The sequence below is a fragment of the Typopeltis vanoorti genome, chromosome 6 (assembly GCF_054136105.1).
Source record: "Typopeltis vanoorti isolate ZY-2024b chromosome 6, IOZ_Tvanoo_1.0, whole genome shotgun sequence".
In the NCBI taxonomy this organism is placed as follows: Eukaryota; Metazoa; Arthropoda; class Arachnida; order Uropygi; family Thelyphonidae; genus Typopeltis; species Typopeltis vanoorti.
The window spans coordinates 1,858,191-1,878,454 of NC_143554.1; the positions used below are offsets into that span (position 1 = coordinate 1,858,191).

The 20,264-nt window shown below is 36.5% G+C and overlaps 1 protein-coding gene across 1 annotated transcript in view; it reads left to right on the plus strand.

Annotated features, from left to right (window-relative positions):
• The window catches only part of PAN2 (PAN2-PAN3 deadenylation complex catalytic subunit PAN2), a 717,374-nt gene that overhangs the window by 339,160 nt on the left and 357,950 nt on the right, over positions 1-20,264 (plus strand). Inside the window, exon 16 of the mRNA XM_090393913.1 lies at positions 13,903-14,009. Coding sequence (XP_090250039.1) covers positions 13,903-14,009 — 107 coding nt within the window. The remainder of the gene's footprint in view (positions 1-13,902; positions 14,010-20,264) is intronic.

A 20,264-nucleotide genomic window follows, 5' to 3' on the forward strand; every position in this document is an offset into this window, starting at 1 on the left:
GAAAGAAGGCAAAATAGTACCACTCCACAAGCATGTTTCTAGGACAGAGGTCTCCAATTATAGACCAGTCTGTATAACTGTGGTTGTGGTCAAGATGTTGGAGAGATTGGTTAGGAATAGAATACAGGATTGGGTTGATGGACATATATGATGGCCCATGTGTTGAGGCTTAAGTGCTAGGAGGACATCATGTTGGAAGTTTAATGGAATATTTGCAGCACTAGGAAAAGATTAAAAACTAATTTTAATGCTTCCAATATTTCATCTCAGTCACTGAGACATCCTCAGGGATTACATATAACTTTTGTAACACACAATGAAATACAACACAATACTAAGTGAAACACGTGGGTGACTCTAAAGTTCTATCTTGATGGTGCGCCCTTTGTGGGTGTTTGTCGATGGCCTGGGATGTAAAGTGAGACCTCTGATAATTAATGTTTCCCAAATTTTGAGAATTTATATCCAACCATATTTATTTAAATTCAGTTGATTTCTGAGTGCTGCTGAAGATTTTAAAAAGTCTTTCTTTTTTGAATTTACTATTGTGAAGCATGGTGGTTTTCTCCAGGAAATCCTGTGGGTTGTATCCAAAACATAGTCTTCAAGGCCAGATTGACCATAGTCGTCATTTTAGATGTATGATTTGTGTTCTTCTAAATGGAAGGTTGCTGATCTACCTGTCTCTCTGAAGTTTGTGAGCTTGCAGGAACAGGGTTCTTTACATACTCCAGGCACTGAGATAGGAGGGAGCTGATCTTTAGTAGAACAGATAAGGGTAGCAAGTTTATGGTGGAGCTTAAAAGTGGTTATTTTTTCTGATGTGCCATGGATGTAGCAGATGATGATGGTATTTCTGAAATTCTTCTGAAGAGATAGACAGGGAATGGGGGAGGTACTGATTATTTTTTTAATTCTGTGATCACTGTAGCCATTGGTAAGGAAGATGTTGTGTATGTGGTTGAGTTCAGTTTAAAGGGAGGTTCCATTGGAACCAAGATTTGTGGACTATTGGTTTGAGATTTAATAATGCCATATTGTTGAGAGGGGTGGAGCTAAGAGAGTTTGTGGATGTATCTGCCTCTGTGAGTGGGTTTTCTGTGTACAGTGAAGGAAAGGTTACTATTAGGAAGGTGTGTTACTAAGGTGTCTAGGAAGGAAAATAACTATTATTATTTTTATTTTCTGTCATAAACTCAATTCTTGGATGTAGGTTAATGAGATGATTGAGGAAGGAGTCTAATGTGTCTGGCCCATGAGACCAAATAAAGAACACATCATCTACATATCTTAGCCAGATAGAAAATTTGAGAGGGGCTGAGTCTGTGGCTCATTTTTTTAAAATTTTCCATGTAGAAATTGGTGAGAGGAAGAACCCATAGCAGTTTCCTATAATTGTTTGTAAATTTCGTTCTTCCAAGAAAAATAACCAGAATTGATGGCAAAGCGATGAAAGATATCAGAAGGAAAAACGTTTTTTAAGAGTGTTAAGGTATCATTTAAGGGAATATTGGTAAACAGTGAGGTGATGTCGAAGCTTTCCAATATATCTGTATTATTTAAAGTTAGATTTTCAATCTGGAAAAGAAAAAGAGGCCTTATGGACTCGGATCACGAAATTAAATGCATTATTGAAGAAAAGAAAAAAGCAAAAAACTGGATCAACCTTGAAAACAGTAGAATAAATATCGAATACAATAGGAAAAAAAGCAATAGCAAAAGCAACATGCAGGAGAATAAACAGAAACAGATGGAACAATTTTGTAACAAAATTAGAAGGAGACTGTACACTTAAAAGACCTAACACATACAAAATCCTTAAAGATCTAAGTATTTAAACTAGAGAAAAAGCAGATATTAATACCATTAAAATAGAAACATGGCTAAATTACTATCAAGATCTGTGGTATGTTGAAAGCATTCAAAACAGAAAACCACCCTTTGTAAACATCTCGGACAACTTGGAAATCATCACTCTAGAAGAATTAACAGAAGCATTAACCCAAAGCTAAACAGGAAAGGCCCAGGAGAAGATAATATAAACTGGGAACTTATCATATATGCAGGACTTGAATTCTCACTCAGGCTACTTAATTTTTATAAGATGATTTGGAAAGAAGGAAAATGCCCACAAGATTGGACAAAAGCAATAGTTATCCCCATCTACAAAAAAGGACACAAATCTGATTGTAACAATTATCATGGCATCAGCTTACTTAGTACCTATTATAAAGTATACGCAAAAATCTTAGCATATAAACTTAAATGTATAGTACATCCAAAATTTATAGAACAAAATGGATTCAGAAAAGGCAGGTCTTACAAAGACTCAGCATTTTATGTTAAAGTTACTAATTGAAAAACACAGAGAAACGAACATAGCTTTTGAAGTTTTTTTTCACTTGGTTATACTATAATAAATTTAGTTTAATCCTTTATCCAAGTGTAAGCAAACAAAGTTTGCTCCTGAAGTATCTTCAGGACTGAGGCAACTCGTGGTAAAGGTGGACCAAGCTCTCATCACTCCTTGTCTTAGTATCTCCCATAATGCAAAGCACATCTGCTTGTGGACATGTATAATGGTAGACCTCAATAAAGGTCGAAACCGGTCTGGGTAGTGGCCCTTCCCTTAAAGCATACATGTCCACAAAGAGATATGCTTTGCATTATGGGAGATACTATGACAAGGAATGGTGAGAGTTTGGTCCACCTTGAGACGAGTTGCCTCAGTCCTGAAGATACTTCAGGCACAAACTTTGTTTGTTTATGCTCGGATAAAGGATTAAACTAAATTTATTATACACGTAGCTTTTATAGATTACACCAAAGCATTTGATAAAATTATCAGAGAAAAACTATGGGAAATCCTGGAAGAATATAAAATAACAAACCAACTCTTTATAGCCTTATTTAATATATATCAAAATAATAAAATATCTGTGAAGCACAATAATTTAACATCAAGCTGGAAACCAATAAATAGAAGAGTACATCAGGTTTGCCCTCTCTCTCACCTGTTTTATTTAATAATATACTATGATCCATCAAGTCGTTTCTGACTCCTGGCGACTCCATGAACATACACTCTCCATTCTGATCTGTCCCTGACCATGTCTTTCAGAACCTCCAAGCACACTCCAGTTGCTTCTTTAACTCCATTCATCCATCTAATTCTTGGTCTTCCTCTTCTCCTGCTTCCATCAACTTTAGCAAGCGTCATCATCTTCTCCAGACTGTCATTTGCTTGCATAGTATGTCCGAAGTATGACAATTTTTTTGGTTGATGGTCATAGCTTCAAGGGAGCAATCTGGCTTTATTCTGTCTATCACTGATTTATTGGTTTGCTTTGCAGTCCATGGTATTCTTAGTAAGCATCTCCAAACCCATAATTCAAATGCATCTATCTTCCTTCTTTCACTCTTTCTCAGAGTCCAAATTTCACATCCATACAGCACCACAGAGAATACCATTGCTTCCATGATTCTGATTTTTGTTGTGAGGCTAATATCTTTATCTTTAAAGATTTTGCTTAAATTTGTCATTGCTTTTTTTCTGAGTAATAATCTTCTAACTTCTTCGGTACAGTAACCATCTTTATCAATTCGGGATCCTAGGAACACAAAATTGTTAACTGCTTTCATTTTCTCCCCATCTACTTCAAAATCATTAAGTTCACATGTTGACATAACTTTTGTCTTTTTGAAGTTAAGTTTAAGACATTATTTAGCACTTTCTTCTTTAATCATAATAAATTCCTTCAAATCTTCTTTGCATTCTGCTAGCAAGGTGGTATCAACTGCATACCTCAAATTATTAATATTTTTCTGCCAATTTTAATTCCAACTGAAGACTCCTCTAGCCCTGCCATTCTTAAAATGTATTCCCTGTACAAGTTAAACAGGTACGGAGATAAAATACGTACATCCTTGTCGCACTGCTTTACCTTTATTATTATTATTATTCAGGCCTCCATGGAGTCAGAAGACTCATAGTGGGAGGTCCTTCCTAAAAACATAAAGTCTGTCAAGACTCATCGAGGGGAGGTCCCCCCTAAGAAACACAAAGTCTATCATACCACTCCTTAAACTCATTGACCATTCTCGCTCTCACCACTCCATCAGGCAACGCATTCCACTGTTCAACCACCATCCACGCAAAGAAACCACTCCTCACCCTCTTGCTCACAGTTTCCTTTCGTAACTTCCAGGGATGGCTTGTTGTCATCACTCCTTCCTGCTGTTCAACCAAGCGAAAGAACTCCCCAGTGTCAACCCTGTAACCACCTCTCAACAGTTTAAAAGTCTCAATCATATCACCTCTCCTTCTTCTATCCACCAAACTCTGCAGTCCACATTCCCTCAGCCGATCCTCATAACTATCATTCTACAGTCTGAAACCATCTTTGTCAACCGTCTTTGTATCCTTTACACAGTTAATTTATCCCCTTCAAATACTGCAGACCAAATCTGAGAACAATAGTCCAAGTGTGGTCTGATTAGAGACTTATACAACGGAATGATAACCCTCTTATCTCTGCAGGTCAGTGTCCTTCTCATAATTGCAGCGATCCTCTGTGTTACCTTCACCACCTTTGCATTTTGTCCCCTAAACTTCAGGTTTCTATCAATCATCAACCCCAGATCTCTTGTCTCCCCTACTTCCTCCAGTAAAACTCCTCCCATAAAGTATGCAGCATCCCATCGATGTTTCCCAAACCTCGAGACCTTACATTTTGCTGCATTAAACTGCATCCCCATTCATTTGCCCATCTATCTAGCTTATTCAAATCCTCTTGCAGGGCTACCACGTCTGCGCTATTACTAATAATACTTCCCAGCTTCACATCAGCCGCAAACAACTGAATATCCCCTTGCAATCCACTGGCAATGTCATTGATATAAAGGTTAAACAATATAGGTCCTAGTACTGAGCCCTGTGGGACCCCACTTGTAACCCTCTGCCACCTTGAAACTGCTCCACCATACACAACTCTCTGATACCTATCAGACAGCCAATCCTGAATCCAGTTGACCAATCTGACATCCAGACCCATGTGCTACAACTTAAATATCAGCTTATCATGTGGCACCTTGTCAAATGGCTTTGCTAAGTCTAAGAAAATTGCAGTATATGCCTTTCCCTCATCTAATGTTCTTGTAACTTTATTATAAAAGGCTAGCATATTGCTAAAACAAGAGCACCCTTTCACAAATCCATGTTGACTCTCACAGATGACATTACCCTCATCTGCCCAATGCTGTATACGGTCCCTCACTACTTTCTCCAAGATCTTAACAACTACTGATGACACACAAACTGGTCTATAATTAGACACTTCCAGTCTGCTACCACCCTTATGCAATGGCACTATCTTACCTTCCTTCCATTCCCTGGGCACCTTTGCCAAAGCCAGACTTTCATTGAAAAGCCAGGTTAAAGGCACTGTCAGTTCCACAGCACATTCTCTCAAAACTTGTGGTGAAATACCATCCAGTCCCAAAGCTTTACTGACATCCAGAGTACTCAGTATCTGAAACACACTCTCCTCCTGTACCTCTAAACCTCGAACCAGCCCTATCCCTCTAGCATTAAAACTGACATCTCTAGGATGAAATACTCCAGTAAAGTGTTCATTGAACAATTCCACTATGTCCTCTGCATTAGTCACTCTATTCCCATTTTTATCCCACAATATCATTCTTCCACAGATTTCTCCTCCTACTGGCCACATATCTAAAAAATTCCCTAGGATTTTCTTTGGATCTTAGGACCAATCTCCTCTCATATTCCAGTTTCGCTTTCTTTACCACACTAGTCACTCTTCTGGCCTGTGTCTTATATTCTTCATGTATCTTCTCTTCGCCTGTCTCTTTATATCTCTTCCATAGCCTCTTTTTTGCATGCAATTCCTGTTTAATATTGTTTGTCATCCACTTTACTCCAAATTGTGTCCTCTTCTTCACTTGTGGTATACAACTTACCATTGCTGCTAACAAATATTCTTTCACAATTTCCCATGCACTAATGATATCCCGGCCTTCCAATTCCTCCCTCCATGAAACTTCCCGAAGTTGACGTCTAAGACTATTATAATCACCTGCATTATAATTCCACATAAGTTCCCGTCTTTTTGATACTCCTGCATGTCTATTCATTTTCCAAGTCAAAACCATATGGTCACTCTCTCCAACTGGTGGGAGAGATGTCAACTCTGTTGTTATCAACTCTTCTGATGCTATAACCAAATCCAAAACTCTTGAACCTCTTGTTCCCTCTGTTACATGTTGCCTAAGACATTTGTCCCTCAAGATTTCTAGAAATTTCATTCCCTTATTGCTACATGCATCTTCCTCTCCCCAATTTATACTGCTCTAGTTAAAATCTCCCATAACAATCATTCTTCTTGCACTTTCCACGCTCAACTGTCTCAACATCTCCTGGTCCCCATCCTCTGTGCTCCTTGGTCTGTAGCAACACCCCACTAAATATCCTGTCTTGCCCACCTCCACCTCACACTATATGCTTTCAAAATCATTAGTGTCACTTCCTTCCAAAGCCTCCACTCTTAGAGGACATAGGTCATCACTTATCATAAGCAGTACCCCACCACCACGCTTTTCCCTCCTATCCTGATGAAAAATGCTATAACCAGCCACTTCTATTCCTGTTATTATATCCCCTTCTGTCAACCACGTCTCAGTGATCCCAATAATTTTTGGCCAGGGTGATGCTATCTGTACCACCAATTCCTCTCCCTTATTCCAGATACTCCTGGCATTAGTCTAAAGCATATAAATGCCATTGTTTCTCTACCCAGCATTATCTCTTCTAGACTCCACTGGGCTCAGTGTTACCTGACATCGTCTCCCTTCTCCCAAGTATCCATTCCCACAATCTGCTATCATCCTCCCTTGGACACACTGACTCGTTCAGAACAGCAATCTCTCCAGATGCCTACATCCTTCCTCATTCAAATGTAAGCGGTCTCTCGCATACAATTCCTCTCTTTCCTCAAACGCACTCCAACTCCAAGCATCCACATTTACCTATTGTGAAATACTCAGTTTCTCCGAGATCTGTTCAGACAGTAGCTTCTTGTTCATAATAAAGATTCCTCAGAAGGATAATGAAATGCTATGGGACTCCCATTGTTATTAACACATTCCACATTTTCAGATGATCTACAGAGTCAAAAGCCTTGCTATAGTCAAGGAAACAAAGGTAGACATTCTTGTGATATTCTTGTGCTCTTTCTATTATCCATCTCACATTTAATATATACATTCTTTTATGAAAAAAATCAGAAAAAAATGGAAGATAACTAATGGAGGTGGAGTCAAGATAAACCGTAACAACAGATTAGCTACTCTTCTCTTTGCTAATGACCAAATAATCCTTGGAAGCAATGAAGATGAACTACAAAAATGATTATAATCTAAATAACCTGATAAAAACATATTGGTATAGAAATATCAACAGATAAAACAAAAGTCGAGGCCTTCAAAGGTGCTAACCCAATAAGGCAAAATAGTAATAAACAACAAAATAATAGAGCAAGTAAATACATTCAAATATTTAGGATGCACAATGTCATATGAAAATGAAGCAGATATAGAACTGAAACTATCAAACTTTTCAAAGTAACAGGCATTATAAATAAAATTTTTAAACCCAATTATGTACAAAAATACAAATAAGAATCTACAATACAGTAGCTAAACCTACCTTACTTTATGGCAGTGAGATATGGACAATAAAAAAAGCAGATGAAAGAAGACTTGAATCAGCTGAAATGAAATTTCTGCACAGAACTGAAGGAGTCACGATAATGGACAAAATTAAAAGTAACGAAATCAGAAATAAACTTGCAATTGCAAATTCCCTGAATGAAACAGATATTTGCTATAGAGAAAAATGGGGAGAACACATGCTCAGAATGAATAGAAACAGAATACCTAAACAACTTTTAAATTACCACCCAAAAGGTACCCAATGCAGAGGAAGACCTTTAAGAAAGATGGAATTGAGTTTGGAACAGGCAGGCCACTTGGCCTATAAGCCTGGAAAGGAAGAAGATTTTTAATTAAGATTTTAAAATGCGTAGATTTTTTTTATATAGGATGTGGTAGGTCTAGTGAAGAGGTTAAGAGAGTTAGCCAGCTGCTTTGTTTGTTGCATGGCGCATCAGTGGCATCTGCTATATAGTTTTTTTTTTTTTTTTTTTTTTTTTTTTTTTTTTTGAGGGAGGGGGGTGTCATTAGGTTTGTGGATTTGGGGTGGGGGTGACATCCAAAAGGTTTGAGTTTTTTTGTAATGTCTGGCGGCCAGGAGATAATTTTTTTAAGTAAGTTTTTAAATTTTTAACTTGTGAGTTTGTGGGATCATGCTCTAGTGGAATGTACGTAGCGTGATCTCGGAGAATAATGTCCAGTTTTCAGTTATATTCCATGGCATCGAGGATGAATGTGGCATATCTGCCCTGGTGATAACTATATTTTTTTTCTTCCTGTAACATTCTGACAGCAGAAAATTGGACTTTAGAGTCACCTGCATGTTTCACTTAGTATTATGTTATATTTAAGTTTGTGGTACAAGAGTTATTTGTAATCCCTGAAGATGTCTCAGTGACTTAGACGAAATATTGGAAGCATTAAAATTAGTTTTAATCCTTTCCTACTGCTTTGGTCTTTATGCTGTTTAATGCTCTTTATCTGATATTCATTCCTTGTTCCCTCCTGTCATAATCTTTTGTAATATCATGCTTTCTGAAGCATGATATTACAAATGGACATGGAGAGACTTATGGACCTGTAGAGAGAGAGAGAGTTCTGATTTCAACCCAGTAGAACGTAGTGGGATGAATTAGAATGTTGGATATATGCCAGACTAGTGTTATTGAGTCAAATGAGGATTAAATACTTACACATTTTGTATGTATTTAAATTTATGTTTTGGTTATACATCACAACAGATGCCATATGGTCACTCCAACACTTGATGATATGCCACACCAGTCCTCGTCAGGTAGTTCTGTTGGATGCTTTTCTGAAGGCTTCACCTCTCTAAGACTCCAGATACACCATCTATCTCTTTGACGGACTGTCCCTTCCTCCTTTTCCAGGTTAATTTTAACAATTTGTCACAACACAGCAAATAATATCTATTCATTGGACATCAACAGATGCTGTATAGTCACTCAGATGTCCACTGATGTGCCAAACATCAGTCCTTGCTAGGTGGTTCTGTTGTATGCTTTTCTGGAGACCTCAACTCACTGAAGATTAGTCATTCCAAACACATCATCCATTCATCTCATTGCTGGATTACCATCCATCTCTTCCTCTTTTTCCAGGAGCTGTACCTTCTTTTACTGTTTTGAGAAGTCCTCTTTCCATCCTTTCAATGAGTCCAAAGTATTTCAACTTTCTTCTGTCATTATCTTTATTGAGCCTTAAAGTTCTCCTCATCCTTTCTAGCACCTATCCATTTGTCTGCCTTTCAGTATGTGATATCCCCAGCAGCCTTCTGTAATGCCACATCTTAAAAGTAGCTATTCCTTTTCCTATCAGACTTGTTTAGGTTCCAAGTCTCGCATCCATAATCTTTGTCTTGCTGCGATTGAGTTGAAATCCTCTGCTCTTACTGACGTCATTGACTTTCTCAAGCATTTCTCTTATTTATTCCTTGTCATTACAAAGGAGTATTGTATCATCAGCATATCTTGGATTACTGATCAATCTATCACCTCTCCTAATTTCCTGTCTTAAGCTCATCCAATGCCACACACATGATGTCCTCAGCATAGATACTAAATGGGTGAGGAGAAGGTAGGCATCCTTGCCTAACTCCCTTTTCAAACTGAAGCCAAGCACTTAATCCAACACCTGTTCTTACAATGGCATCTTGCTCAGTGTACAAGTTAGCTGTTGAGCCTGATAGTGTGTTGAGGAAAAATCCATGATTTTCATTACTTCCCACAGTTTTATTTTTATTATTATTATTATTATTATTATGACACCTCCAGGGAGTCTAAAGACTCATCGAGGGAGAGTGAGCCAACAGCACCGAATGATTGATCTCCTTCCAACTACTAACCGCATTCAAACTTGCTTAACTTTTTGCGAGCCATTAATAGCAGAGGCTTTACTAATCAACCAACTTTTGCTGGCTAATATCACCCAAGCAGCACTGATCTCCTTCCCACAGTTTCACATGCTGAACAAAGTTAAAAGCTTTAGATTAGCCTATGAAACGCATTACCATAGGGAGCCTAAATTCTTTATACTTTTCTATGATTTCTCTAAGGCAAAGGAGTTGATCTCTGGTACCCTTACCTTTCCTAAAACCTGCTTTTTCTTCAGAAATCTCTGCATCAACTTTGGCCTCAATTCTATTTGGAATGATCTTTAATAAAATCTTGCTTGCATGAAAGATTAAACATATAGTTTTGCAGTTTTTGCAGTTCTTCACATCTCCCTCCTAATGTAGTGGTATGAAAACCTACTTCTTCCAGTCTCTAGGCCATGATCTTGTCTCTCATATCCTTGTGATCAATCTATGAAACACTCTTATCCTTCCATCTCCTGTGGGCTTAATTAACTGTTCTGGGATTCCAATTTCACCCAAGATATTATTACTGGAAGTTTTTTCACTATGTTATACTATAAATTAAAGATGCCAAGAAATTATATTCTTGGTTTAATCCTTTATCCAAGTGTAAGCCAACAAAGTTTGCGCCTGAAGTATTTTCAGAATAGGACAACTCATATATAGTATCACCTCTGGGTCTAGCTCCCACTGATGAGACCTCAATAAAGGACGAAACCAGTCTGGGTAGTGACCCTTCCCTTAATGCATAACATTATACATGTCCATAAGGATGTGTGCTTTGCATTGTGGGATAATAAGGCAAGTACTGTGAAGTCATTAGCCTCTATATGCGAGTCACCCTGTCCTGAAAATACATCAGGTGCAAACTTTGTTTGCTTACACTTGGGTAAAGAATTAAACCAAGAATATTATTTCTTGGCATCTTTAATTGAGAAATAGATGTAAAAGAATTCTTGGATTACTTTACAGATCTTTGGACGGATAATACTGGCATCAAAAATAATTACACCAGAAACTTACAAAATACCTTTAATGATATGATAACAATGAACGAATTAAAGGACAACCTAAATAAAAATAAAAAATGGTAAATCAGCAGGAGAAGATGGGATAAACTCTGAACTGTATAAATTTGCTGGAAACATCAAAGATTACTAAAATTTTTAAATAAAATATATACAAATGGACAAATACCAATAGAATGGAATATAAACGTAGTAATACCTATTATTTAAAAAAGGGGATAAAACAAAACCTACTAGCTACAGAGGTATTAGTTTATTGAACACATGCTACAAAATATATAGCAGAATACTTAATGAAAAACTAAAAATATACAGTGAAAAAATATTATTAGAATGTCAAAATGGATTTAGAAAAGGATGCTCTACAATGGATGCAGCTTTCTGTTTTAAACTACTTATAGAAAAAAAAGAAGAAAATTTAATTTGGAAACTCATCTTTTGTTTATAGATTACAAAAAAGCATTTGACGAAGTAAAAAGATATATACTGTTTGATATATTACAATAAATAAATATACCTAATATTTTACTACATGCAATATTGAATATATACAAAGATAATGAAATGAAAATAAAAATAAATGAAAAGTTGTCTGAAAAAAAATTTATAAACCAAGGAGTAAGACAGGGATGCCCTCTGTCTCCAACACTTTTTTTTAATATTTACATTAATGAAATATTAATACAGTGGAACACCTTAAACAATCAAGGTATAGAAATTTCCCAGAATAACAAAATAAATACACTATTATTTGCAGATGATCAGGTAATAATATCAGATAAGGAAGACAATTTACAAAGAGCAAAATATAATATAAACATTACAGTAGAACAGTTTGGAATGAAAATTTCCATAGATAAAACTAAAACAATGGCATTTTGTGGACAAACTCCAGTTAGAAGCAAAATAGTTATTAATAATAAAATAATAGAACAGATAAATACTTTCAGTTATCTTGGATGTGAAATATCATATGAAGGAGAAAAAGACATAAAATTAAAAACTTCAAAATTTTTATAGATTATAGGCCTGATAAATAGAACACCCAATCCAAATATAGTACATAAAGAAACACGCTTGAAAATATACAATACTTTAGCAGTGCCCACATTATTATATGGTAGTGAAATTTGGGCAATAAATAAAGAATAAAAACAAGTGTAATGAGATTTATGAGAAGAATTCAAAATACACATTATTAGATCAAAAAAGGAATGAAGACATTTTAAAAGAACTAAAAACAAAATCAATAGAAGAAAAACTAAACAATTATAAACAAAAATGGATTGAACATGTAAACCGAATGGCCAACACCCGACATCTAAAACAAATACTGAAATATAAGCCAATTGGAAAGAGAAGGCAGGGTAGACATCAAAAAAGGATATTGGATGGATAATGAGACCGGAACAGACCAATATTGTCTATAACCGTAATTAGTGTTATGATGATGATGATCTGTAATTTATAGTATAACAGGTGGAAACACTTCCAACAGCTGTGTCTAATCCAGAGTATTTTAATAAGGTGTAACACCTGTTGGGTACTTGTATATGGAAATATGACTTCAGCATTACTTCAACCTTGGTATCACCTCTGGGTCTGGTGCTCACTGATGTGCTTTTATGCTGAAGTGGTTGCTTTTCCTGAAATGTGAGTAGCTCTGCTCGATGGTAGGGTGAACCTATCACTGAGTGGAACTACCACTGAGTTAAATGATTCTTTGGGTCACTCATTGTTGGGTGATCTGAAGGATCGCATGAGTTTTTGAAGAGGTATTCCTGCACTTAAACATACTTTAATAAAGGTCGAAACCAGTCTGAGTAGTAACCCTTCCCATATGCATAGCATTATACATGTCCGTAAGCTATATGCTTTGCATTATTGGATATCAGGCAAGTTATGTGAAGTCATTAGCCTCTATATATGAGTTGCCCTGTCCTGAAAATACTTCATGTGCAAATTTTATTTGCTTACACTCAGACAAAAGATTAAATCAAGAATATAATTCTTGGCATCTTTAATTTATAGGGCATTATTGCTATAAGGCTGTTTAACTGCTCTTTCAACACCCCATATCTAAGTTAAGGAGGTTCCAAATTGAAAATTTCTTGGTGATAGGACTCCTCCATATTTTCCTTATCCTCTCTGATGTACTTACAGTATTCGTTCTGTCTGTTTTTCATTTCCAGTTCTTCTGTTAGTACTGCTCCATTCCTGTCTTTAATGACATTCAATTTGTGATTTAGGTCACAAACTAAAAAGATCATTTTAGAATTGTGCCTCCTCATCAGGAACTCTTCTCTCCACATTTATTAGTAGAACCAGGATGTAGTTGATCTTGTGCCTTGCCCTATCAATGGCAAATTCCAACAGTCTTTCACTGTGGGTATTACATTCATCCAGACTGAATGTGTCACACTCAGGCCCAACTCATACTCTTTCTCATCTTGCATTAAAGTCCCGTAAGATGTACAGTACAGCAAATAATAAAATTTAATTTTTTAATTGTGTTGTGATAAACCATCAAAACTGCTTACCAAGGAACTTATATATTATTTATTTATTTTATTTACTGGTTGTATCTGTTACATTATGATAAATCATTGAAATTATTTTAAATTTAGTGTTGTTCTTTGTACTTATCAATAGAGTGCATATTTTACAAATGTACTATCTAGAAAACTTATTTAATTGAGTTGTTTGATGTCCCTCCCATTGAATTTTGTAGATAAGTGTTAATTGAATCAACTATTTTAATCTTAGGAAAAACACCGACTCCATACACATTTGCAGAAATTTTACAGAGAAGCCTTTCAGTTGAGCAAAATATGCCAGCTTGGTGTGACATCTGTGAAAAGTATCAGTCTACAGTAAGTGATATTTTTGTGTCATAAAAAGTTTCATAATAATGGAGCTTTATAAAATCTTGACTTCATTTAGTCACCTAATTAATGCTTTTACAGGAATCTTATGTGTAAAAAAAATAGTGGCAAAAAATGCTCAGCAGGCATGCACGCAGGAATACATATCCATACTTGAAATAGAAAAAGCCACCAAAGGCCTGAAATGTGGAAAGGCAGTAGGAGAGGATGATATTCGACCAGAAATGCTCAAGTATTATTATTATTACTACATAACACCTCCAGGGAGTCCAAAGACTCATCGAGGGAGGGTACCTACTCTACAACTCTGTCTCCACCAACCACAACTACCTTCATCATCTACACCAACGGCATCTACTGCCGACCACCACCACCACTAGTATTTTCACGGACAACCACAAACATCCATGCCTATGGTGGGATTCGAACCCGCATCCTTTTGGCTGGAGAGCGGATACGCTAACCACTTGGCCAACCAGGCCGGCTATGTACGGAGGTACAAGTCTTACAATGGCTACACTGCATAGTTCAGAAGGCCTGGACAGAGGGACAAATTCTGATGATTGGAGTAGAGCTGTCATAGTACCCATATATAAAGAGGGGAAATAAAACTGAATGTGAGAATAACAGAGGTATTTCTCTACTGAGTGTTCCTGGTAAGATTTATGCAAGTATACTTGAGAAACTCTCAAGTACTCTGGGATCAAGGGTTAGGGGCCAACCTCGATTAAAATGGACTGATAACATCAAAAAATGGACAAATTCCTCCCTTTCTCAACTGGCATCAAGAACAAGAGACCGAGACGACTGGAGGAGCAAAGAGTATCACCTACCAGCCATGAATGACCCAACAGTTCATTTAGGACTATGGGAAAAGAAGTACTTGAGACACGGTTGAGAAGGATTGTGGAAGAAAAACTTGATGACGAACAAGCTAGATTGAGGCCAAATAGAGGTTGTCAGGATCAGATTTTCATTTTACGACAAATAGTTGAGAAATCATGGGAAGATAACAATGATCTGTATTTAAGTTTTGTAATCTGGAAAAGGCATATGACAAGATGCCAAGAGAAAAACTATTCAAAACACTACAGTTATATGGTGTCAATGGGGCATTATATCAAGTGATACTTAGTCTTCATTTGAGTTGTAAGTCAGCAGTTAGAATTGAAGTACAGGAAGATGGTTTAATGTAAAATCTGGTGTGAGACAAGGATGTACATTATCCCCTCTGTTATTCATTATCTATATGGATCATGTTATGAAGGAAAGTGATATTAAACCTGATATCAAAATTGGAGATGTTAATGTCAGCTTTTTGCTTTACGTGGATGATGTTATACTTCTAAATAAATTTGCTACAAGTCTGCAAGATTCCCTGACTAAATTGAATAACTGTTCTAATAGATATGATATGAAGGTCAGCAATAACAAGACAATGAAAATAGGCAGAAGCATTGAAAATATCAACTGCATTGTGAATGGAAAACCTCTAGAATAAATCATTTTAGCTGCTTAGACACGATTTTTAGTGAAGGTGGTAAATTAAATATGGAAATAGACAACAGAATCAACAAAGTTGGTATGGTAGGAAGTCAATTGAAGAAATTTATATGGAATAAGAGAGAAATTAGCCAAAACACTAAATTAGCTCTATACAAGACAATGTTCATACCAATTTTAACGTATGGATCTGAGAGTGGGTTAGAAATAAAGTACTTGACACAGATATGAGAGTCCTGCGAAAGATTAGGAGTGTGAACAGATGGCACTTATGGCAATATCATATTAAAAACAAGGATATTAGGAAAGAACTTGACATTGTCAGCATCCAGGAATGCATTAGCAGAGCTAATCTCTGGTGGTATGGTCACTTAAACAGAATGGTGAAGCAAAACAAGTGTTCTCTGTCATGTTGGCAGGGAAAAGACCCAGAGGAGGACCACGATATACATGAATTGATATTGTAAAAAGTGCCTTAGAAGATAGAAATATAAGAGATCTGATAATGTTGGAGTCTTGATAGGTAACAGATGGATTTAGAGGAAAATTGTAGATAGGAAGTTAGTAATGTAAATGTTTCATGTAGTACTATCATATCCTCTACACCCTTTGAGAGTACATGGCAGGAATTTGATGATCATGATGACATATATTCTTACTCTTAATGGAATTTATTATGGCAAAATTATAGCTACTGCTACTTATTACCACAAGAGTAATATGTTTAATTTAAATTAAACCAATCTGTAGGTGACTGGAAAACCAAGCATCTTCTCTTAAGGCTTGCAACTTGAAATGTAAGGACCTTATATGAAACTGAGAAGTTAGATAACCTTATACAAGAACTTGAAGCAATGAAAATTGATAATGCTGGTATCAGCAAAGTCAAATGGACTAATGGTGGAAAAATAAACAAGGAGCCATTCAATGATATACTCACTTGGAGACAGTCATAGGAATGGAGTAGCATTTGTACTAAAGAATAAGATTGTGCATTCCTTACTTGGATTTTGGCCCTTAAGTGACAGGATAATTGCATTAAAAATTGCAGCTCAACCTTTTAATATTTTTATTGTTCGAATATATGCACCTACTTCTGATTACCCAGATGAAGATGTAGAATGTTTCTATGAAAACATTCAAAATGCACTAAATAATGCTAAATCAGATGACATAACTGTTGTTATGGGAGATTTCAATGCTAAAGTAGGCTCAGAAGAGATATCTTCCTGCATGGGAAACCAGGGCCTGGGACATAGAAATTTAAGAGCAGAAAGATTAATAGTTCTGTCAAGAAAACAATCTGGTAATAGCAAATACTTTATTTAGCCACCTTCCTAGACACATGGAAAAGTCCCGGAGACAGCTGTAGGAACCAGATCGACTATATAATGATTAAAAAAAAGATTCTGGAATAACATCTTACAACCCAAAACATACCTAGGTGCTGATATTGGATCAGACCACAACCCTGTGGTCATTAAAGCAGCAATAAAATTAAAGAACAACAATGGAAATCTCTAAACATAGAAAAATATGATCTTGGCTCCCTTAAAAATCAAGAAATACAAGTTAAATTTTTAAAGGAACCGGCACAATCCCCTGCTGTTAATGTTCCTGATCCCACCAAGTATCCTTACCCTCAAGATGAGATTGAAGATAGATGGCAGAAATTTAAAGAGGGGGCAGAATAAAGGCAGTAAAACAAACAATTCCCAAATTTGAGAAGAAAATGAGTAAACCAGGAGATCGGGAAAGAATGTAGGATTGCAAAAGAACTATGGCTCAACAACAAATGCAAGGAAATTTAACTCCTGAACAAAAAAGCACAAAACCAGAGAACTTCATGAAAAAGTTAGGGAGCTAACTAACAAATCTTGTAAAAGGATAGGCTCTCATTGCAATGAAGATACCAGTGGAAACATCATAATGGAGAAAGACAAAATAAGGGATAGATGGGTAGAGTATTCAGAGGAACTCTACAATCATGATAGAACAGATAAGCCAATTCAAGAAGATTTGGAGGGGCCTACTATTCTTACCTGGGAAGTAACAAATGTCATTAGGAAAATTAAATCAGAAAAAGCTCCAGGAATGGATGGAATTATGGCAGAATATGATAAGGCTATAAGATCACTGACTGACATATGTAACAAAATATATGAAACCGGACACCTACCAAAAGATTTTAAGCACTCAACATTCCTACAATACCTAAAACATCGAAGACAGTCAAATGTGAAGAATACAGAACAATCAATCGGATAGCAAAAGTTATGTTATATATCATCCTAGAAAGAAATAAACATAAAATCAAAATGGAAATTAATGAAACACAATCTGGTTTCCAGGAAAATAAAGGAACTAGAGGACTCTTCAACATTAGAACTATTATAGAAAGATATCTGGAGAAGCAGAAAGAAGACTACTTGTTTAAATATAAAGAGCCAACAGGCTTCATTTCGGCAATATAAACATTATTTAAATTAAAGGGATATTAAATCCCACATTGTTTTAAAACTGAATAAGAAACTCAAAGATCAGAATCAGAGAGTTACATGCCGAATATAGTAAACTATAAAAGTATTGGCGATTACTAGCGTGAGCTAATGCAAGTAGTCCTAGTACGTAGTACAAACTTGGGCAACTCGCAGCAAAGGTGGTAAAGTTCTGATCGTTATTCTTGGTATTTTCCATAATGTAAAAACACATTTCCTAGGAAATGTATACTGTTTTTACATTATGGTGGGAGGTCACCACCCAGACTGGTTTCAGTCTTTATTGAGGCTTCATCAGTGAGTAGCTAGACCAAATTAATACCAAAGAGTATAGCGAAAAGAACTTATATACTCTGCTATACGAGTTGTCGAAAAGGTGCAACCCATTAAGTTACTTAAATATAAAGAGCCAATAGGCTTCATTTTGGCAATATAAACATTATTTAAATTAAGGGGATATTAAATCCCATATTGTTTTAAAACCGAATAAGAAACTCAAAGTTCGAAATCAGAGAGTTTCATGCTGAATATAGTAACTATAAAAGTATTGGCGATTACTAGCTTAATCAGGCTGGCCAAAATTAAAATACAGAATCAGAAAGCTTCTCTATAAAAGTTGACTTTTGTCAGTGATAGTGGCAATTTGATGATCATTTATTTTGTCACATGAAGTAACTAGAATGTACGAGACAAAGCTGGCTCTAATATTAGATAGACATTGCTACATTTCTCCAGTAAAAAATAAAGTATCATTGATTGGGAAATTTGAAAAGGTACGGGGGGACGTCCAGAAAGTAAGTTCCATTTTTAAATATTTTCACTGCAGCTTTGATTGCAATGGTGCATATGCGTGCTGAGTTTGTTGATTCCTTAGCAAGGCATTGGTACCATTTTCAGACATTCTCGCAGTGCGCACGCTTCTTGGTGTGTTTATGATGTCTAAGAAAATCGAATCGCCCAGCACATGTAAAATTAGGTCAGTTATGTGTTTCTTGAATGTGAGGAACATTAAAGCAGCTGAAATTCATCGGCAAATTATTGAGGTTTATGGAGAACATGCAATGAGTGATTCAATTGTACGAAGGTGGGTAACACTTTTTAATGAAGGAAGGAAGGAAGGAAAGGACAGGTATGCACGATGATGAACGGAGCAGGCAACCATCTTTAGTGACTGATGATTTGGTGCGTTCAGTTGAAGAGAAGATTCAACAGAATAGGCGATTCACTATGATGTCGCTCTCGCTGCAATTTTCAGATGTTTCATGTTCATGTCTTCATGAAATTGTGTCGGAGAAACTGAATTATCGGAAATTGTGTGCACGCTGGGTGACGAAGTTGCTTACAGAACAACACAAAGTGAATCGGCTGGGCAGTGCATTGGAATTCTTGACACGCTACCATGAGGATGGTGATGCTTTCCTGAGCTTGTCACCAGGAGCAAGACTTGGGTGTCGGACGCAACCCCTGAATCCAAACAACAGTCCATGGAGTGGAGGCACGCTTCATCACCAGTCAAGACGAAATTGAAGACAGTGGTTTCCACTCGGAAAATCATGTGCACTGTGTTTTGGGACAGACAAGGAATTTGGTTGGTAGACTTCTTGGGTCAAGGCTCCACAATCAATGCAAGTATGTACTGCCAAACCCTTAAGAAACTGTGAAATGTGATCCAGAATAAACGATGTGGCATGCTTACTGGGGGTGTTGTTTTGATTCATGATAATGCTTGCCCACACACACGGCTGGCGTAACACAACAACTTCTGGCCACTTTCGGCTGGGAACAATTCTATCATTCCCATATAGTCCTGGCCTCGTGCCAAGCAACTTTCACATGTTCAAATATCTGAAATCTTTCCTTGGTGGCTGGTGGTTTCAAGATGACGACAAGGTCAAAGAAGCAGTCAATACGTGGTTTGTCACAGGCAGCAACCTTCTACGACAAAAGTATATAACTCTTGGTGCCCCGTTATGATAAGTGCTTGAACAATGGGAAAATTATGTAGGAAAGTAGTGAAAGATGTCTACTTTAATTTCCAATAAAGTTTTTTTTTAAAGTATATTTTCGTTTCTCTGACAGCCCATCGAAACTTACTTTCTGGATGTCTCTTGTAAATAATGAGTTTTTATTTTAAAATTATTACTTCAACGTGATAGTATTCTCCATAATTTTGCCATAATAAATATTGATTACCATGTGAAAATGAAAAGTATTCTAATGAAATTCAGTTTGTAAAGATGAA